This window comes from Solanum dulcamara, chromosome 8, assembly GCF_947179165.1.
Source record: "Solanum dulcamara chromosome 8, daSolDulc1.2, whole genome shotgun sequence".
In the NCBI taxonomy this organism is placed as follows: domain Eukaryota; kingdom Viridiplantae; phylum Streptophyta; class Magnoliopsida; order Solanales; family Solanaceae; genus Solanum; species Solanum dulcamara.
The window spans coordinates 69,915,531-69,933,068 of record NC_077244.1 but is presented as its reverse complement, the minus strand read 5'-3'; the positions used below and the strand labels follow the sequence as shown (position 1 = coordinate 69,933,068).

The 17,538-nt window shown below is 31.9% G+C and overlaps 2 protein-coding genes across 3 annotated transcripts; one reads left to right on the top strand and one right to left on the bottom strand.

Annotated features, from left to right (window-relative positions):
- The first annotated feature begins 2,107 nt into the window (after positions 1 to 2,107).
- On the top strand, positions 2,108 to 7,163 carry LOC129899676 (uncharacterized). 2 transcript variants are annotated; one of them, XM_055974698.1, is made up of 6 exons: positions 2,108 to 2,399; positions 3,289 to 3,537; positions 3,627 to 3,800; positions 3,937 to 4,043; positions 5,629 to 5,936; positions 6,365 to 7,163. In XM_055974698.1, exons 1-6 carry the CDS (start codon positions 2,253 to 2,255, stop codon positions 6,952 to 6,954), a joined length of 1,575 nt encoding a protein of 524 aa, XP_055830673.1. In that variant the 5' UTR covers positions 2,108 to 2,252; the 3' UTR covers positions 6,955 to 7,163. The 2 variants fall into 2 exon arrangements, with proteins under 2 accessions (XP_055830673.1, XP_055830672.1); XM_055974697.1 differs by having other exon boundaries at positions 2,109 to 2,399; positions 3,286 to 3,537.
- An 8,544-nt stretch (positions 7,164 to 15,707) lies between these two features.
- LOC129900142 (hydroxyproline-rich systemin-like) lies at positions 15,708 to 16,498 on the bottom strand. Its single transcript, XM_055975086.1, has 2 exons — positions 16,370 to 16,498; positions 15,708 to 16,179 (listed from the first exon to the last, which is right to left on the bottom strand). Exons 1-2 carry the CDS (start codon positions 16,452 to 16,454, stop codon positions 15,833 to 15,835), a joined length of 432 nt encoding a protein of 143 aa, XP_055831061.1. The 5' UTR covers positions 16,455 to 16,498; the 3' UTR covers positions 15,708 to 15,832.
- Positions 16,499 to 17,538: the final 1,040 nt, after the last annotated feature.

Sequence of the window (17,538 nt, the reverse complement as noted above, 5' to 3'; positions counted from 1 at the left end):
AGTTATATTTTATCAAGACCTAAATCCTATTTTTTTTAGAATTTATATTTTATCAAGATCTAAATCCTAAAAATTCTATCTAAATCCTATTTTTTTAGAATTTATATTTTATCAAGATCTAAATCCTAAAAATTCTATTAGTACTTACATTTTTTCAAGACTAAACCTATTTTATTAGTGAGTGTATTTTTTTAAAGTTTATTTTGTTGATATTTTAGGTTTTGAAGACTGACCTAAAACCGAATTTTGTTTTCCAAGTGTACTTTGTCTGTATTCATTCGTCAAAGACCTTTTTTTGTTAGGTTTGAAATTTGTCGTTCATTACCATAGGAGTATTATTCATTTTTTCTTGGTAAGTTTGAAGCTTGTAATTAAATAATGATTTTCATCCTAAAGTAATTAGCTAATTAACAAATTTTATCTAATTAAGTTTTTGACTATATTGATACTACTTAATTTAACAAATTAATATTAACTAATTTAATATATTAACGCTAACATTAAATAGCTAATAACATATAAATAGTTAAATCACTAACTAACACATTATTATTTTTTTTTTAGCTAAACTAACATGCATTCATTGAAAAATAATAATTAAACAAAAAAATAAACAATCAAACTAACTAAGTATAAACAATTAACAAACAATAAATAATTAAAAAAATAATAAATAATGAAGAAAATAACATAGAAAAACTAATTAAAAATTAAGAAAATAACATAGGAAAACTACCTGTTTAAGGGCATGCTCTATTTCCCCCCCTCATATAGCGTACTTATTTAGTGAGCTATATAAGTTCATTGATTACAACAATCATTAAATCTAGTATGTTAATAAAATTTATACAATGTATTAAATAAATACGTTATATCTAATTTTTATAGAAAATTATAATTCACATGTCATTTTAATCACATTTTATTTTTTAGCCATCATTTAGGTTCCGAATTCATTTTTCGCCCGATTTCTTACGTGAGGGTCCAGCTCATGGGATGCTCTAGTGCGTGGAAACTACACTACATCCTTAATAATTGTACTTTTGGTCCTAACTTATATTTAATTAATATACATCTTGCTTCTAATGACATTAGTTTAAGCATATGAAAAAGCTTAAACAAACATTTATATTTTTAATTTATTTTTCCAAATGGTCCAAACTGTTTTCGCAATCAAACGTCACTTTATGTTTCAATAAATATACTATAAATTATATTTAAAAACTTATAGGGGACTGGACATAAAATAATATATTTAGCAAAAAGTATGCATTTTAATATTAATTAAATATAAGTTAGGACCAAAAGTATAATTATTAAGGTTGTAGTGTAGTTTCGACGCACTAGAGCATCCCCGTGTGCTGGACCCTCACGTAAGAAATCGGGCGAGAAATGAATTCGGAACCTAAATGATGGCTTAAAAGATAAAATGTGATTAAAATGACATGTGAATTATATTTTTTTATAAAAATTAGATATAACGTATTTATTTAATACATTTGTATAAATTTTATTAACATACTAGATTTAATGATTGTTGAATTATATTTAAAAACTTACAGGGGGTCTGGACATAAAATAATATATTTAACAAAAAGTTTTCATATTTAAATATGTATTTTAATATTCATGAGTGAAAAAACTAACTTGAAAAATTGCTCAAAATCACCTTTTCAAATTTGATATTCATCTTATTAACTAATAACCAAATGTTGTTTTAAGACAACAACGATACTAATAATATACTCATATAATCTATATTAAAAAAAATAAAATATATACAAACTTTTATCATTATCTTAAAAATAAAAATATTATTTTTGATAAATCATCGAGCGAAAAACTCTTAAGCTCAACCCAAATATTCAAATTCTTAAAGACAAACATTTTAAGTAATTAATTGAATATGAAATGCTTTGTTTAATAAGATAAAATATGCTTTGTTCAAAGTACCTGTGCATATGTAATTAATTGAATATTTTATAAATTAAAATTACGTATAAAATACTTTTACTTATATTAATGTGATAAAAGAAATCATACTAATAATTGTAGAAAGAAACATGGCAAGTAATATTAAATATTTTCCCTAAAGTGCAGTGATTGTCGGGTAGTAGTAGTAGCCAAAACGCAAATTGCTTTCTCTTTCATTTTAGGCCTGACTTTCACTGGAGTGGACTCACCACGCCTCTCATATTTTTGCAATTTGTCTTACTCACTCAATCACTTTTTTTTTTGTTTGTCTTTTTCTCATGCATAAGTCGAGGAAACCCGCCGAAACGCCGTCAGAGTTGCGGTGGCAGAGGGGTAAAATGTTGCCGGTGAAGAGGGAGGTAGACTCTTCCGATGAGGAACGCTGCCAACTCGACAAGCGATCCAAGCTTTCATCTTCTCTGCAAGTCGGTTCATCTCTCTTTCTCTTTGTCCCGTTCTTATTTCAAAGCGATGTTTCTTTTTGATCCGTACAACTTTTGTGCCTCTTTACTGTTTCTATACTCAACAGCCCTTGTATTGCTTCGTTTTTTTCTTGGATGTGCATTTTTTTCTCCTATTATCCCGCTTGGATGTGGAAGTTGTTTTCCATCGGAACAACTCCTCTTGTCTGTGTGCATCTTGTTATCTACTAATATATGCTTTGAATTTGACTATTATGATGTTAATCGGATTTGTGTATTACATTAGGTCTTTGGGGTGGGTTGGGGAGGGGGTATGAATATATGCTCTGAGTTTGACTAGACACGGAGTTAACGTGATGTTAATTGGATTTGTATATTATAGTTCGTGTGTAAGAAAATTTCACCGATAACTTGTCAACTTGAAAACCTCTCAAGGAAATGTGAAGTTTGAGTACTTTAAGTGTATTTGAATTCTTGGAAATTGGATTGAATGATACTATTAATTGAATTGCATCAGACATTTCGGGACTTACTAAACCGAAAAGTGCTTGGTACCAAATGAAGTAAAGGAGTATAAATAACCATTTTAGAAATGATTGTTGGAGAATTATCATTTACCAAATTGGGAATAAGAACTTGGCTTATCTGTATTGATGCCTTGATATTGTTTAAAGAGATGCCAGTGAATTCTTGTATATCGTTATCTTCTGACGCATTTCTTTCAAACTGTTCCGGAAAAATGATTTTCTTGAGCCGAGTGTTTATCGGAAAAACCTCTCTATCCCACAAGGTTGGGGGTAAGGTCTGCATGTACACCCCACTGGTAGGACTATACTGGGCATGTTATTGTATTATCTTCTGTGAGGTCTGAATCAAGGATGTTTTGCAGCAGCAACTGTGTGAAGGAGCTTGTGATTTTCCTGTTTCATCATCGCTATTCGGCCCAGTGGATGAGCCAAGTCCGTTAGGTTTGCGGCTAAAAAAGAGCCCCTCACTGTTGGATATGATCCAAATGAGGCTTGGGGGCACCTCCATGGTGGGAAGTCTTGGGAAGAAGGAGCAGAAAAGAAGCACCGCAATGATGGAAAAGCTCAAGGCCTCGAATTTCCCTGCTTCAGTTCTGAGAATTGGAACCTGGGAGGTATACACAGATCTTTTTTTAAAAATGATTTGTAAATAATGTTCAGTCTGAATGTTCCACAATTGAATGGAAATTTTTTGTCTCTACAGTATAAGTCGAGATATGAAGGAGATTTGGTTGCAAAATGTTACTTTGCCAAGCATAAACTTGTTTGGGAAGTCCTTGATGGTGGTCTCAAGAATAAGATAGAGATCCAGTGGTCCGATATTATGGGGTTGAAGGCAAATTACCCAGATGATGCACCAGGAACCTTGGATTTAGTGGTAAGGGTAAAACAATTTTGTTTTTGCTATTGTCTTTATGGAGCTATTTCCTTGACTGCATTAGCAGAATAGGCTCTAGTGTTGCTCTCCTTATTAACCTTAGTTGATGATGGTGCTATGGATCCTTGTATTGCAGTTAGCAAAGCAACCTCTTTTCTTTAGGGAGACGGATCCACAACCCAGAAAGCATACACTTTGGCAAGCAACTTCAGATTTTACTGACGGACAGGCTAGCATACACAGGTCTTACTATTATCCCTGTAGTTATTTTCTTCCTCAAGTAACTATTACACCATTATTAGTTGTTAGCCAATTTTATCTTGTTTCCTTGACATCTCTGTGGACATCTGTTGTGTTGACACATGTGTTCTTTTCAGCATGCCCTTCGCCCTTCCTTTTTTCCCCCCACCTTGGAGAGTATTTCAAATCACTTGTTTGACCTGCTTAGTTGATGCATGAAGATAACGAGTGAAAGCTAAATCCAGAAAGAGGTTTGCCCGGCATGAGCTAACACTATTGATGGAGTAAAGTGCTCTAGATGTTTCATGGCTATCACAGGGATTTTATTTATTTATTCATATGATAAGCAGTGGTCTTATCAGATTTGGAATTTCATCTAGCAAGTAGCCTTTGTTGATAATGAAAAGGCCTAGAAACACCATTTTCTCGATTTGAACATTTTAAAATGGCATGGGATGGGGGTTTGGGAAGGATGAGAAGACTAAAGACTACATAATTCACGCAGAAATTCTCTCTTTTCTATCTAGTTTATTTTACGTTAGGAGAGGTGAGACAGAAACTTGTGATCGTGGCTTAGTTGTTTTTGAAGAGGAGAAAGGCAATACTAGAAAGATAAGGTAGAGTGGGTTGCATGTGCACTCAACTAGTGCATAATGGCTAATGCTTGTGGGGATGACAACAAGGTGAGGCAGGTTAAGGTTATGCAGGGAGTGTGGGCTTAAACTTATGGGGAGCGGGGTGGGTTCAAGCATGTTTTTAAAAACATCAAAGCCGTTGCGAGTTAGCACTTTTGACCAATTACAAATTAGATAAATTTCTGCAACTACAATCAATAACTGATGTCTAGATTTACAAAATGTTGCCGTAAAAATGATGATTTTCTGACACTTTTAATGACTCTGCCAAGGAACAGATCGATTCATTTTTTTATGTTAATTCGAACATGAAGAAGGAAGAAAATATTAAGGCACTGAGGCAGTGCTCAATCAGGGTGGTGGGGGAAAAACTAAAAAAACGGAAGTGAGAAAATATAAATGAAATGAATGCATTATTCTTCATCGCATTTATTCAAACGTGGCAGGGCATGTTTATGTAGGTTGGGGCGGGCAGGGGATGGTTTGAAATAGAAAGTTTGCTATGGAGAGCGGTGCGGCATGGGTTGAAGCCTTTTGGGTGAAGGCTGAACCTGCACGGCAACCTCCTTGCCTTGCCACGCTATCTCTACTTAATGGTCCTTCTTGTGGCCTAATTCAACTGAAAGAGCATTTCGGTATAGCAACCGAATAGGAATGTCTCAGTAGATGCAGTTTTGAATCCCAAAAGCCCAACTAAATTTCCCAATTTCAGTTTAATCTGTTGTGAAAAGCTAACACCAAAGCCAGCAATTATTATCAATGAAGGGTTTTTGAACCATGTTGCACCTGTAGTAGCTTTTATATTGTATCATAGTGATTGCAAGTATATTATGATTACAAGTTCTGCTGGTTGTAGGCTGTGTTAGGTCTGTTCACAATATCTAGCATTTCCTTGTTTGTCTTAATGCTGTTCAGTTTGATGTCAAAACACTCCAATTTTTCTTTGGTTGCAGGCGACATTACTTAGAGTGTCCGCAGGGATCGTTGGGGAAGCATTTTGAAAAGCTTGTGCAATGTGATCCTCGTCTTAACTTCCTGAGTCAACAAGCAGAGATAACACTAGATTCTCCTTATTTTGAATCCCGGATTTCGGGTTTTGAAGACACACATGTAAGGGACCGTGAATTTGATCTGAATATTGAAGGGAGTCCCAATTTTGTCGACTTGACTTCACCTTCGAGAGTTCAGTGTTCCTCCAAATGTAAGGAAGATCCTAGACCTTTTGAATGTATTCACCAAGAAAAGCCATCCCCAAGATCAGGTAATTATGTATTTTATCTGAGAAGTGCATAAGTTTTCTTGAATTGAGTTCATGGTGAGTATGTCTTTGAAGATGTCATTATAGTTGTTCTTTCTTGGGAAACTTGGTTGATGAAGTTTGCTGCCCGTTTCCTTGATTTTATGGTAGTCCTGTCTTGCTGTTGTGTGTTTCTTGAACATAATTCACTTTGAGGGGGTTGTCTCTGTTCAAAAAGAGCAATATGACCATATTGCAAAATTGGGTTATAGACATGTTATCCTATGTTGAAGTTTATTGTTCTGAACCACTCTATGGTCTATTCTAAGTGATTAGGAATTGCTTCTATATTGCTACCTGAATGAATATTGTTCTCGTCAGTGTGCTGTTTCTCTTGGATTTGTTTTTTATTTTGCTGTAACTTCATATTTAACATGGTGTTATTGATACAGGGGAAAGTGAAGATATGGAAAGTAGGGAAGTGGAGCAACAGAAAGGGCTCAGTAACCTCAATCAACTCAGAGTGCCTGGAATACATCCCTCCATGTCAATGAATGATTTAGTGAGCCAGCTTGAGCAACGTGTATCAGAGCAGAATACATCTAAAGTCATCAACTTTGCCAGTGATGAACGACCAAGCTCGGAAATCCTGGAACAGATCTCCAAATCCATGCTCAGTGACACACAAAATGTGTCAGCATCAGATGAGAAATCTCTTATGTCAAGGATTAATTCTCTGTGCTGCCTTCTCCAAAAGGATCCTGCATCAGCTCAAGAGAGTGGGAACTGTGGTGATGTTGTGTCGGGTGAAAGAAGAGTTGATGAAATAAACTTCATTCCAACCGCACCGCTTGGAAGAGAAGTTGTAGAAGATCCTTCTATGCCAGAGGATGAATCAAATGATCTCTCTGGTTGCAAGCCAACTTCAACAATGTCAAGGAAGGACTCTATAGGCGATCTGTTGCTGAATCTTCCTAGGATAGCATCACTGCCTCACTTTTTATTCGTCTGCGATGATTCTACAGGTAACCAGGCTAGATAGTCTTTGGACAAGTCTACATCAGGTAATCATTAGAAAGGATGGCTGTAGTTCTCTTGTATATATTAAAACTATGTTAGCAACAGTACTGTGTTCAGTTTAGGATTTGGAACTTTGATGCTTCATTAGACAACTGTTCATGCATAGAATTAGACCGTTTTCGTGCGTTTGTACAAAAGTTCGATAATGTTGTGAATGTTTTCCAATGCTTTCCTGCTTGTCACTACTGCATTATTTTGCCGAGTATAAAGTCACAGTGAACGTGATAGTCAGATCTTGCCCAGTTAACCCAGGATAAAACATGAGAATCAGACAACACAGGGCAAGATTTTGACGTGCACGAGAAAAAAACGGATACTGGAAGGGTTATGAGATTCCCTGTAATTTATCCCAGGATTCGTTGTCCCGGGATTATAGTGTTTAACTTTTGACCCACATTGAGGATGGGATAACAATCTTGGGATAACTTGTTCAACCGACAAGTCCTTTATGTGCATTCCAAGTGTACTAACAAAAAATAAAATCCAACAACCCACTAGATTGTTGTGATTGACCTTGTATGTTGACCATAGGATGTTGAATCAAGTCAAGATTAATACTGTTACACAAGCGGAACAGGTCAACTTATCAGACCCCTTATGAACTTAATATTCATAGTCAATGTCTTGGTTTAACTCTCAACCACTTTGACATTTCAGTATGGATTCTTTGTTTTCCTCCAATTAAAAGTTCCTACATTTTATTTTAAAAGTTTCTGCCTATGTGAATGTGAATTAAAATGGTTACTTTGCAAAGCAGAATATCCTTACACCTCCAACCATGAAAAATGAAAGCACGTTTCTTTATCAATAGTCTGATCGAAAGAAGATCCATGGAACCATAAACTAAAGGAAACAAACTTGATTATGAAAGGCAAATTATGAGTATCAACTTTACGCAAAAAATAAATAAATTGCACGGATTATCGATTGGTCTTTAATTTTTGTCCTCAGGCAACTGAACTTATACCCAGTAGAACATACTTTCTTTACAAACCAAACTACTCTTTGCGTCTAAAATGACTATTAGTTGATGTTATAGTTGGTCCAATACCAATAAGATTAGCTCATCACCTTTGTCCTTTTAAGCATTTAGTCAAGTTTTGAATAGACTGCTCGTTTATTGGAAAAACAAGGTAACAAATATATTTATTATTTCTTTAAGAAAAATATGACCAACTAAAATGGAACAAAAGGTGTAAATTAAGACATTCATGTATTACGAGTGTCAAAGGGAAATCAGCTGGGTGAATATCTCAGTGTCATTTTTGTATATATATATATATATATATATATATATATATATATATATATATATATATATATATTTTACTTGATCAAGCACGTACAAATTAATTAAATTAAATTCCAGCAACATACTGTAGCAACTAGACAGAGAGCTAATTAAGTTCAAAATGTGTGTTCTATCTTAATTAACAAGACAGTGAGCTAATTAATTTAAAGTTGAAAAAAATCTCAAGAGCATTCCAATAATAGACAATTGCCCAGTGGGTGGGACTGGCCGTGGAGGCGGCGGAGCCGCCTGTGGATTTCTTCCAAAATCACTTCTTTTGGGAGCATTGTTTTTCAAGATGATGAAATTATTAGCCCAGTAAGGAGAGGCCTCTGAGATTTGCTTGGAATTTGGTAATGATTTAAGTGGTGGTGGAGATGAAATTGATTGCCTTTCAATTATTTTCTTTGTCATGAGGATTTGTGTGACTGCATGACTTGGTAAAACTCTAGCATCACTTCTTTGTTGGAAACAAAGGAATGTTGTCATGAGAATGAATGTAGTACAAGTAATGATTATCTGCATGTTTCTCAATTTCAGTAATAACACACTACCTACTATATTGAGTTAGCTAGTTATGGGTCAAGTACTAGAGCAGTACAAATGGGTATTTATAGATGTTGTTTTGAAGGGAGTAGGTAGGGCTTACGTCGAGAATTACGAGGTTTCAAATTTAAATTCGACAAAAACAAAAAAATATTAAATGATTTTTTTAATCTAATCTATTCGAATTTTGGTAGACAAGAGTTATTCAGTACTTGTATAAATAAAAGGTAGCAAAAATATATCTCATAGAATTAATCGAGATGGGTACAAAAAGGCTTAAACATTACGATTATTTTAAAAAAATAAAAAGAAGATGAGTAGGTGTAGTGTGAAATGATGTAACTTAATTCAGATTTCAGACCATGTCTTACATTAAAACACTGACTTGGCCATGCTCAAGAAAGGATGCAAGGAGTCAAAGCCTTGTATTTTTACTTACTACTTGTTCGATCCTTGTCTCATTTGAATATATACTTAGATCTTTTTGCTACTAGTTATATAAATCCACAATTTTCAACACGTCCTCACCTAAATTATGAAGCAAATAGTACTGTGATCACACAAATGATGAAGCTCTTTCTACTGATATACTGATATGTTTGAGGCCTACAATAATTGAGGACAAGTCATATCTAATTAAAGTTATTAAAGATAGATATATTCCTATCTTTAATCTATTACTTCACTTTAATTTTGTTTTATGCTCGAAACAAAATTAGAACATGATTAAAGTTGTTATATAAGTATATATTAAGCAATTTTCGAAAAGCTGGTTGTTTTTTGCTAGACCAAGTGGGGGCCAAATGCATGCGTTGGCTTTAAATTTTGTTCATTTACTTTACTGCTATCTATATAGATATCCAATTAATTACTTCAATAATTGTACGGAAAAATTAACTTTGATTCATTCATTACCTAAGTAGAATATTATAAATTTTAAATTGAACAATCTCTGAGAGGATCTAATGCTGCAAAAAACATATTTTTAATTAGTCGTATTGCGCTGATCATAATTAATACTACCTCCGTCCCATTTAGTTGTCATGATAAAGTTTTACACAATCCTTAAGAAAATATTACTCCCTCCATTTCATATTAACTAAACGGAAAAGGGCCTAAAATGCCCTCAAACTATTGAAAATGGTACAAAAATGTCTTTCATTCATCTATTGGGCCTAAAATGCCCTTAACATGCACCTTTATGTCCAAAAATGACCTTTTCTTTAACGAAAAAGGGTATTTTAGACCCAATAGATGGATGAGGGGCATTTTTGTACCATTTTCACTAATTTGAAGGCATTTTAAACCCTTTTCCGTAACTAAAATTGTGTTAAATAAATTTTGATTTATAATTAATTTTAAATAATTAAATTGTAACCAATAAATGGCCGACACGTGTTTAAAAAAATTATTCAAATTATTTAAATAAAATTGTGTTAAATAAATTTTGATTTATAATTAATTTTAAATAATTAAATTATAACCAATAGATGGCCGCCACGTATTTTAAAAAAATATTCAAATTATTTAATTAAAATTTTGTTAAATAAATTTTGATTTATAATTAATTTTAAATAATTAAATTATAACCAATAGATGACAACCACGTGTTTAAAAAAATTATTCAAATTAATTAATTAAAATTCTATTAAATAAATTTTAATTTATAATTAATTTTAAATAATTAAATTGTAACCAATAGATGGCCTCCACGTGTTTAAAAAAATATTCAAATTATTTAATTAAAATTCTATTAAATAAATTTTGATTTATAATTAATTTTAAATAATTAAATTGTAACAAATAGATGATCCACGTGTTTAAAAAAATTATTCAAATTATTTAATTAAAATTCTGTTAAAAGGGCATAAAATGCCATCTAACTATTTAAAATGATACAAAAATGCTCTTCATCCATCTATTGAGCCTAAAATGCCTTTTTTTGTTAAAGAAAAGATTCTTTTTGGACCTAAAAGTGGATGTTAAGGGCATTTTAGTTCCAATAGATGGATGAGAGACATTTTTGTACCTTTTTCAATAGTACAAGGGCATTTTAGGCCCTTTTCCGTTAACTAAATTTCTAGAGCTTTTTTCATTGTTCAAAATTGTTGAATTGTTCTAAGTTCAAGAAAAATGTTGGAAACTTTTTCCATGTTTACCTTTTCTATTAATGAAATGTTGTAATTTTCTAGGAGTTAAACTACACTACTAGGTATACTCCAATAAATGACTACTTGTATTTATGATTTCATATTTAATCAACTTTATGAGGCTAATTAAACAAAAGAGTAATAGAGAAAAATATGGTTCAAATTTTGTTCTTGAATTTTTTTCTTAATATGTGTGCATTACCTTAGAAATTCAATTAATATGGAATAGAGGGAGTAATTAGGAGCATTGTTTGACTAATATACCCCTTATTAATTATTTGATCTTTATCTATTTATGTGCCTTTTAATACTCTCTTGATTGTTTAAATTGAGAACTATTTTCAGTATACATGACAGCTAATATGGGACAGAGGGAGTACGTTAGGAGTAAGCTCGCTAATTAAAACTACGTACAACAAGATTTAGAGGCAAATAATATAATTGTTCTTATATTATATTTAGAAGCAATAATAAATATGAGTATTTATATAATCCAACACTCTATATAAATGCTGCTAAAATCTTTAGTGACACTGGATGCAATGATATTAATTCAACTGTCGCTAAAAAAATTTCTATTGTAACTACATATCTCTTTTGTTTTACCATAGTTCTCTTATTTTTCTCTTTTTTTTATATCCGTGGTGTTTGCATCAATTTGCGCGCCCTCAACTAATTTCACAAGATATTTGTCACCGTCTATCAATGCTAGGACAAATGGAAAAAAATCACCGGATGTTTTTGTCTCTATTGCAATTTATATCTAAAATTTCATGTTATTCAACCACTTCATTAACCAATGTGCCACACCCTTAGATGCTTTAACTTTTCCTTTTGTTTTCTACTAGATTGCTTTTTTGGTGCTACTCTGTTGGTGCAATATACCACAAATTATAGTTGAAAATAAAATGACAAAAATGAATAAAAAAGTATTCAGGCTGAGGCGCGGATGTCGCACTCTCTTTAAGGAGATTCAAGCACATTGTGGCATAATCTACACCGATCTTGCCGTAATATTCTTGATTTGTCCCTTCCAGGATACAACAGCCCAACAACGTCTCGTGTAACTCAAACAACTTCGGACTAGTTGAAGAGTTCAAAACTCCACAAAAAGAACACCTTCCTTCAACATATAATTACTCTCATGTTATAGTGAATATAGTTGAAGACTTAAAATAATTTCTTTGAATGAACTCTCTCTTTCACTATATTAATCTCAATATAAATACAATACAAATTTCTCATCTTTTCTTATACTTTTTATCTTATTTTTTTCTTGTGCACAAACCCATCACTATTTATAGGTGGGGTTTTCTTCCTCACAATGAATAGGAAGATTATAAGTAGTAAATTGGCTAAATGAATGGCTAAAGGTTACATGAGTTACAAGAATAAATAGGTAGAATAATGGGTGAAATAAAGAGTTGGTGGTTACAGAAGTTATTAACAACTAATGACCACATTTACAAATGTGGTCATAATGTAATGTCCACCAATGGACATAACATGATCATAATATGACATATGATATATTTTTATTAATATTAAAATATCACACTAACAATCCCCCACTCATTTTAGTATTAAGATGAGAGTACATTACAATTTAGTTGAGGTAGACTATTATGCATAATGAAAGTGTGCTCTACATTGAACTTTCACTTAGTAAAACAGTGACATTTACTCCAGAGTAAATCATAGTCTCAAATTTGAACTATGACTGCTTAAGAGAAATATAGTATCACTACTTGCACTCAATTATCAAGGTGTTGACATAAGCTTTTTTAGCCAACACATTACGGCCTTGTGCTATCCCGATTTCATGAGCGTTTTTGAGAACAAGCCCCATTCTCATAGAAAGCGGCCTACTTTCGCACTCACATAGGTAAAATCTGTCAATGGTACTCATGTAATTCTAACACCCCACTCATACGAGATACAAACTTTCATTAAGAGTTGTTAAATTCAACCTCCACACATTGCAGAATAAATGCACTCACATCATAGGAATTGAATAAAATTAAAATAATGCATTTCACAACAAGTCATCATATGATTCGTTTTTCCCGTTGAACCTAGTTATAAGATCTCGAGTCCCCAGGTTGGGTTTCCTTATAAATGACTTAGAATTTTACGAGCTTCAATATCATCCCCTCTGTGTTTCAGACTCTTTATCTTGCTAAAGCCTTAGTTTATGAATCAGAAAGATTATCACAAGTTTTAATAAAATTAAATTGATGGTATACCGTGATCAATATGATCTCACAATCTTGTGTTTTCTCTGCATGAGTCTGAATATCGTTATAATAATGATTTTGTACTCTATCAATTTAATAGTGGTGGTATCATAATTAATCAAAATTAGAGAAATTGATTTTTCTTAAAATAAAGTGATTAATATAAATAAATCTCTAAATCATTTCACTTTTTCACTAATTGAAGATTAAAATTTTTACTTCAATCTCCACCATAGATTTAGCAAATAAAATTGGCTTTTCTCATTTTCATCAAATAGCACCAAGTTTTCTCATCTGAACCAACAAAAAATTTAAGTATAGAAGAATATTTTTTCTCATAAAACAAGCCACAAATTTCGTACCAAGTAACTATACCTGATTTGCTTGTACATGCTATACTATATATACAATATTATATCAAGTGCAATTAGTCACATCTCATAACTTTTTTTAGTCTAGCAAACTCCTTTTTCCTTTGTCACACCCATTTTCACAGAATTGAATCAAAAGGAGTTGCAAGGCTCATACAATCAACAAAATTGTATTTCACAATTTTTTCAATATAATGTGACCTGTCAAAAAAAAAATTCATCACATATTTTTATCATTTTTTTTATTTCAAGAATGAAATTTATCTCACCCAAATATTTAATGTCAAAAGGGCTACTCAATTTTTTTTTATCATTTCTTTGATAACATGTTAGAGTCAAAATTCATCAACTCATATCCAACAATAACATGTGATTTTTTCAAGACTAATAAAGGCACTTGTAATACTCTTTTTAGAGCATTTCTCAAATATGCAAAAATCACAATTTCACAACGATTTGTTCCTCATTTCATGAACCCCCACTATTTTTAGAATTTTGAATATCACTTTGTGTTCATGAAAAGAAGTATCACTTTATTCATAAAAAATATTAGGTAAAAAGTTTTTTTCTTCTTTACCTTTTCTCCACTTGAATTGAGCAAGTAGAAATATATTTTACCTGGACATCTCTTCTCTTCCACCTCTTAAAGAGAGTGACGTTGAGCGGAATGATATTGAGATCTCCTATCTTGATACCGCACTTTTTCAAATTGTAACAAAAGCTGAATCTCCTTAAAATTGTTGGTATAATATAACACAATTATAATAAATTACAGTTGAAAATAAAATGACAAAAAATGAATAAAAAAGTATTCAGGCTGAGGCATGGATGTCTCACTCTCTTTAGTGAGATTCAAGCCCACTGCGGCATAATCTACAACGATCTAGTCGTAATACTCTTGACTTGTCCCTTTCAGGATACAACAACCCAAGAACGTTGTGTAACTCAAACAACTCCGGATTAGTCGAAGAGTCCAAAGCTCCGCAAAAAGAACACCTTCCTTCAACATATAATTACTCTCATGTTATAGTTAATACAGTGCTTAGAATAATTTTTCCGTCTCAACTCTCTCTTTCACTACATTAACCTTAATATAAATACAATATAAACTTCTCATCTTTTCTTATACTCTTTATCTTGTTCCTTTTCTTGTCCATAATAAACCCATCACTATTTATAAGTGAGGTTTTCCTCCTTGCAATAAATAGGAAGATTATGGATAGTAAATTGGCTAAATGAATGGCCAAAGGCCAGTTAGATAAGTTACAAGAATAAATAAGTGGAATAATGAGTGAAATGAAAAGTTGATGGTTACAAAAATTATTAACAACTAATGACCACATTTACCACAATTGATGAGAAATGAAGAGTTGGTGGCTACAAAAGTTATCAACAACTAATGGCCATATTCTACCATAATTGATGAAAGGCACAAATGTAATGTCCACCAATGGGCATAACATGATCATTTTATTAATAGTAAAATGTCACACCAACATAATCCATATGTTTCCCCTTCCAATTCCACGGACTTTGTGATAATGACAATTAGAGTAAGAAGCTTATTCATCTGATGGATTTGGTGCTAGATGATCATGCCTCCCAACTCGAACTTGTAAAAAGGTGATCAATTGAATCGATCATTAATGAAGACGTTACATTTCTCAATATTCTGATAGGATTTGGGTAATAGGCACGAATGAGTTTTTGTAGTTTGAATAATTCTTATGAATAATAAACCAAAAGTTGCTTAAAAAAATAAAGATCTATGGTCACACAAATGGTCTAAAGAGTATTTTTTTAAACTACGTATTTCAAAAGTCTTTTACTTTTTAAACTTGTATCAAGTCAAACGATTTCATACACATATATATAGATTGAGACGGAGGAAGTATATCATTAAATGTAGCTGAAATAATTAAATGTCTGAATAAAATATCGATCTCAGCAAAAAAAATATACTTTCTGCTTTGATAACAATGCATGTAAATCAAACACTCAAATTCATTTACTACGTAGTTACTCTATTACAACACTATATATAGAATCTGCAGCCTATATATATATATATATATATAGGATACCACACTATTACCAACCATATATATATATTTATTATACATAATATTATTCTTGATAGCTAGCTAACTCATCAAGTGTAGTAAAACCAGATTATAACATAAAATAAAAAAATAGTATACTTAGTAGTGAACTTAATTATATAATAAAGTTTCGAGTAGGTAGGTTAATAGGAAGCCTGAAGAGGCAAGTCAGAAGAAAATGTGATAATGATCTGACCCTGCTCATCTTCTGGCTTTGGTGCTGGTGGTGCAGGCACATGACCGTGGTTCCTACCAACTGTAATAATAAGCGCCGTGTCATGATGAGGACTAGTACTACTTGTGAGTTGACCAATATTTGGATCATGTTTGGGAGAGGGAGGTGGTAATAAATGATGATCTTGTCTCCCAACTATTTCCTGCTTTGTTGATGGAGATGCTTTTGGTGGTGAAGGTGTTACATATGGCTTCCTTCCATAATTGTCAATTTCCTGATCCTTCAACTTCACCATCCCATCATGATTTCCTGAACCTAATACATAAATTATAATTCATTATGCATGCTAAATTAGGAATTAAGCAAGCAAGATATATTAAGTTAGAGAGACAAGAAGAGCCTTGGAGCAACGATATACTAATGTTAAGTGAAAAAAAAGAGCAGTTTTGGCAAATGATATTGTAAATATATACATAACATAGCTAAAGAATAATTAAATTAGTACCTAGCAAAGTTCTTGCTTCAGCTCCTACCAAAATGAGAAAGCTGATAATTATAAGAATAAAGAAAGCTCTGAAGAAGAGAGTCATTTTAGCAAGTGATCTTAATTCCTTATTTGTTCCTTAAAAAAGACCTCTCTTTCATGTCTCTATTTATTGACAAAACAAAAGGAGAAAACCTCAAGTGCGTAGTGCATTACCACCAAATTACACGAAAAAAAAATGATTTAGTTAAGCAATATTAAGTCATTATATATGAAAGATCAAAATATCAAATGTTTATAGTAAAAAAAAAAAACCAAGCTCAACAATTGAGGAACTACCGAGGGAGGGTACAAGAAAATTATATATCAAAATTTAAGCGTTGGGCTTGAAAAAATGGTAAAGTTAAAGATTTAAATTAATTAAAATTTAATAAAATATTCTATTTTATTTATGAATAATATATAAATAATTATGAAATTTATATATATAATTTCTCGAATTGATTTGGTAATTTTTGCAGTTCATTTTTAGTAAAATTAAAATCAAACTAAATAGTATCGATTTTCAAAATTTAAAACCAAACCTAATTAAGCTAAATCAAATATCAATTTTTTTAATCGATTTAATTCAAATTATGATTCGATAAAAATTTTTAATCATAACTATGAACAACCCTGATTATTTACTCTAAATCAATCACCACTCAAATATCCCTCACACATTATAAGTATATATCATTTTTCTCTATTAAAATTTAACATATGTCATAAGATCCCATTCTCAACAATTCTATATTACTCCACTTTGACTGCCACAATCTTACTACAATCAAGAAAAATATTTGATCATTTTCCCAATATAAATACCCATATATTGAAAAACTCAGGTTGTTAGTGACTAAAGGCATAGTTAGACCAATTTTAATTATGACAATAAGCTATATATTTGACCTTAATTATTAATGCACGTACAAATAAAAATTATTTTGCAAAATTCAAGAGACAAATTGAAACATTTTCCAAAAAAGTATTAGCTGTAAAGTTGAAGTCATTAGTGGTGAGTCTTCTTTACTCGTTTTTGAGTACAAGTAATTAACCAGCCACCAATAGAGTCAATTACCACGTGAAAATTACTTCATTATTTACTTTCTAATTCACTAATTCAATTGTCCTACCTTCTCAAAAGCAAA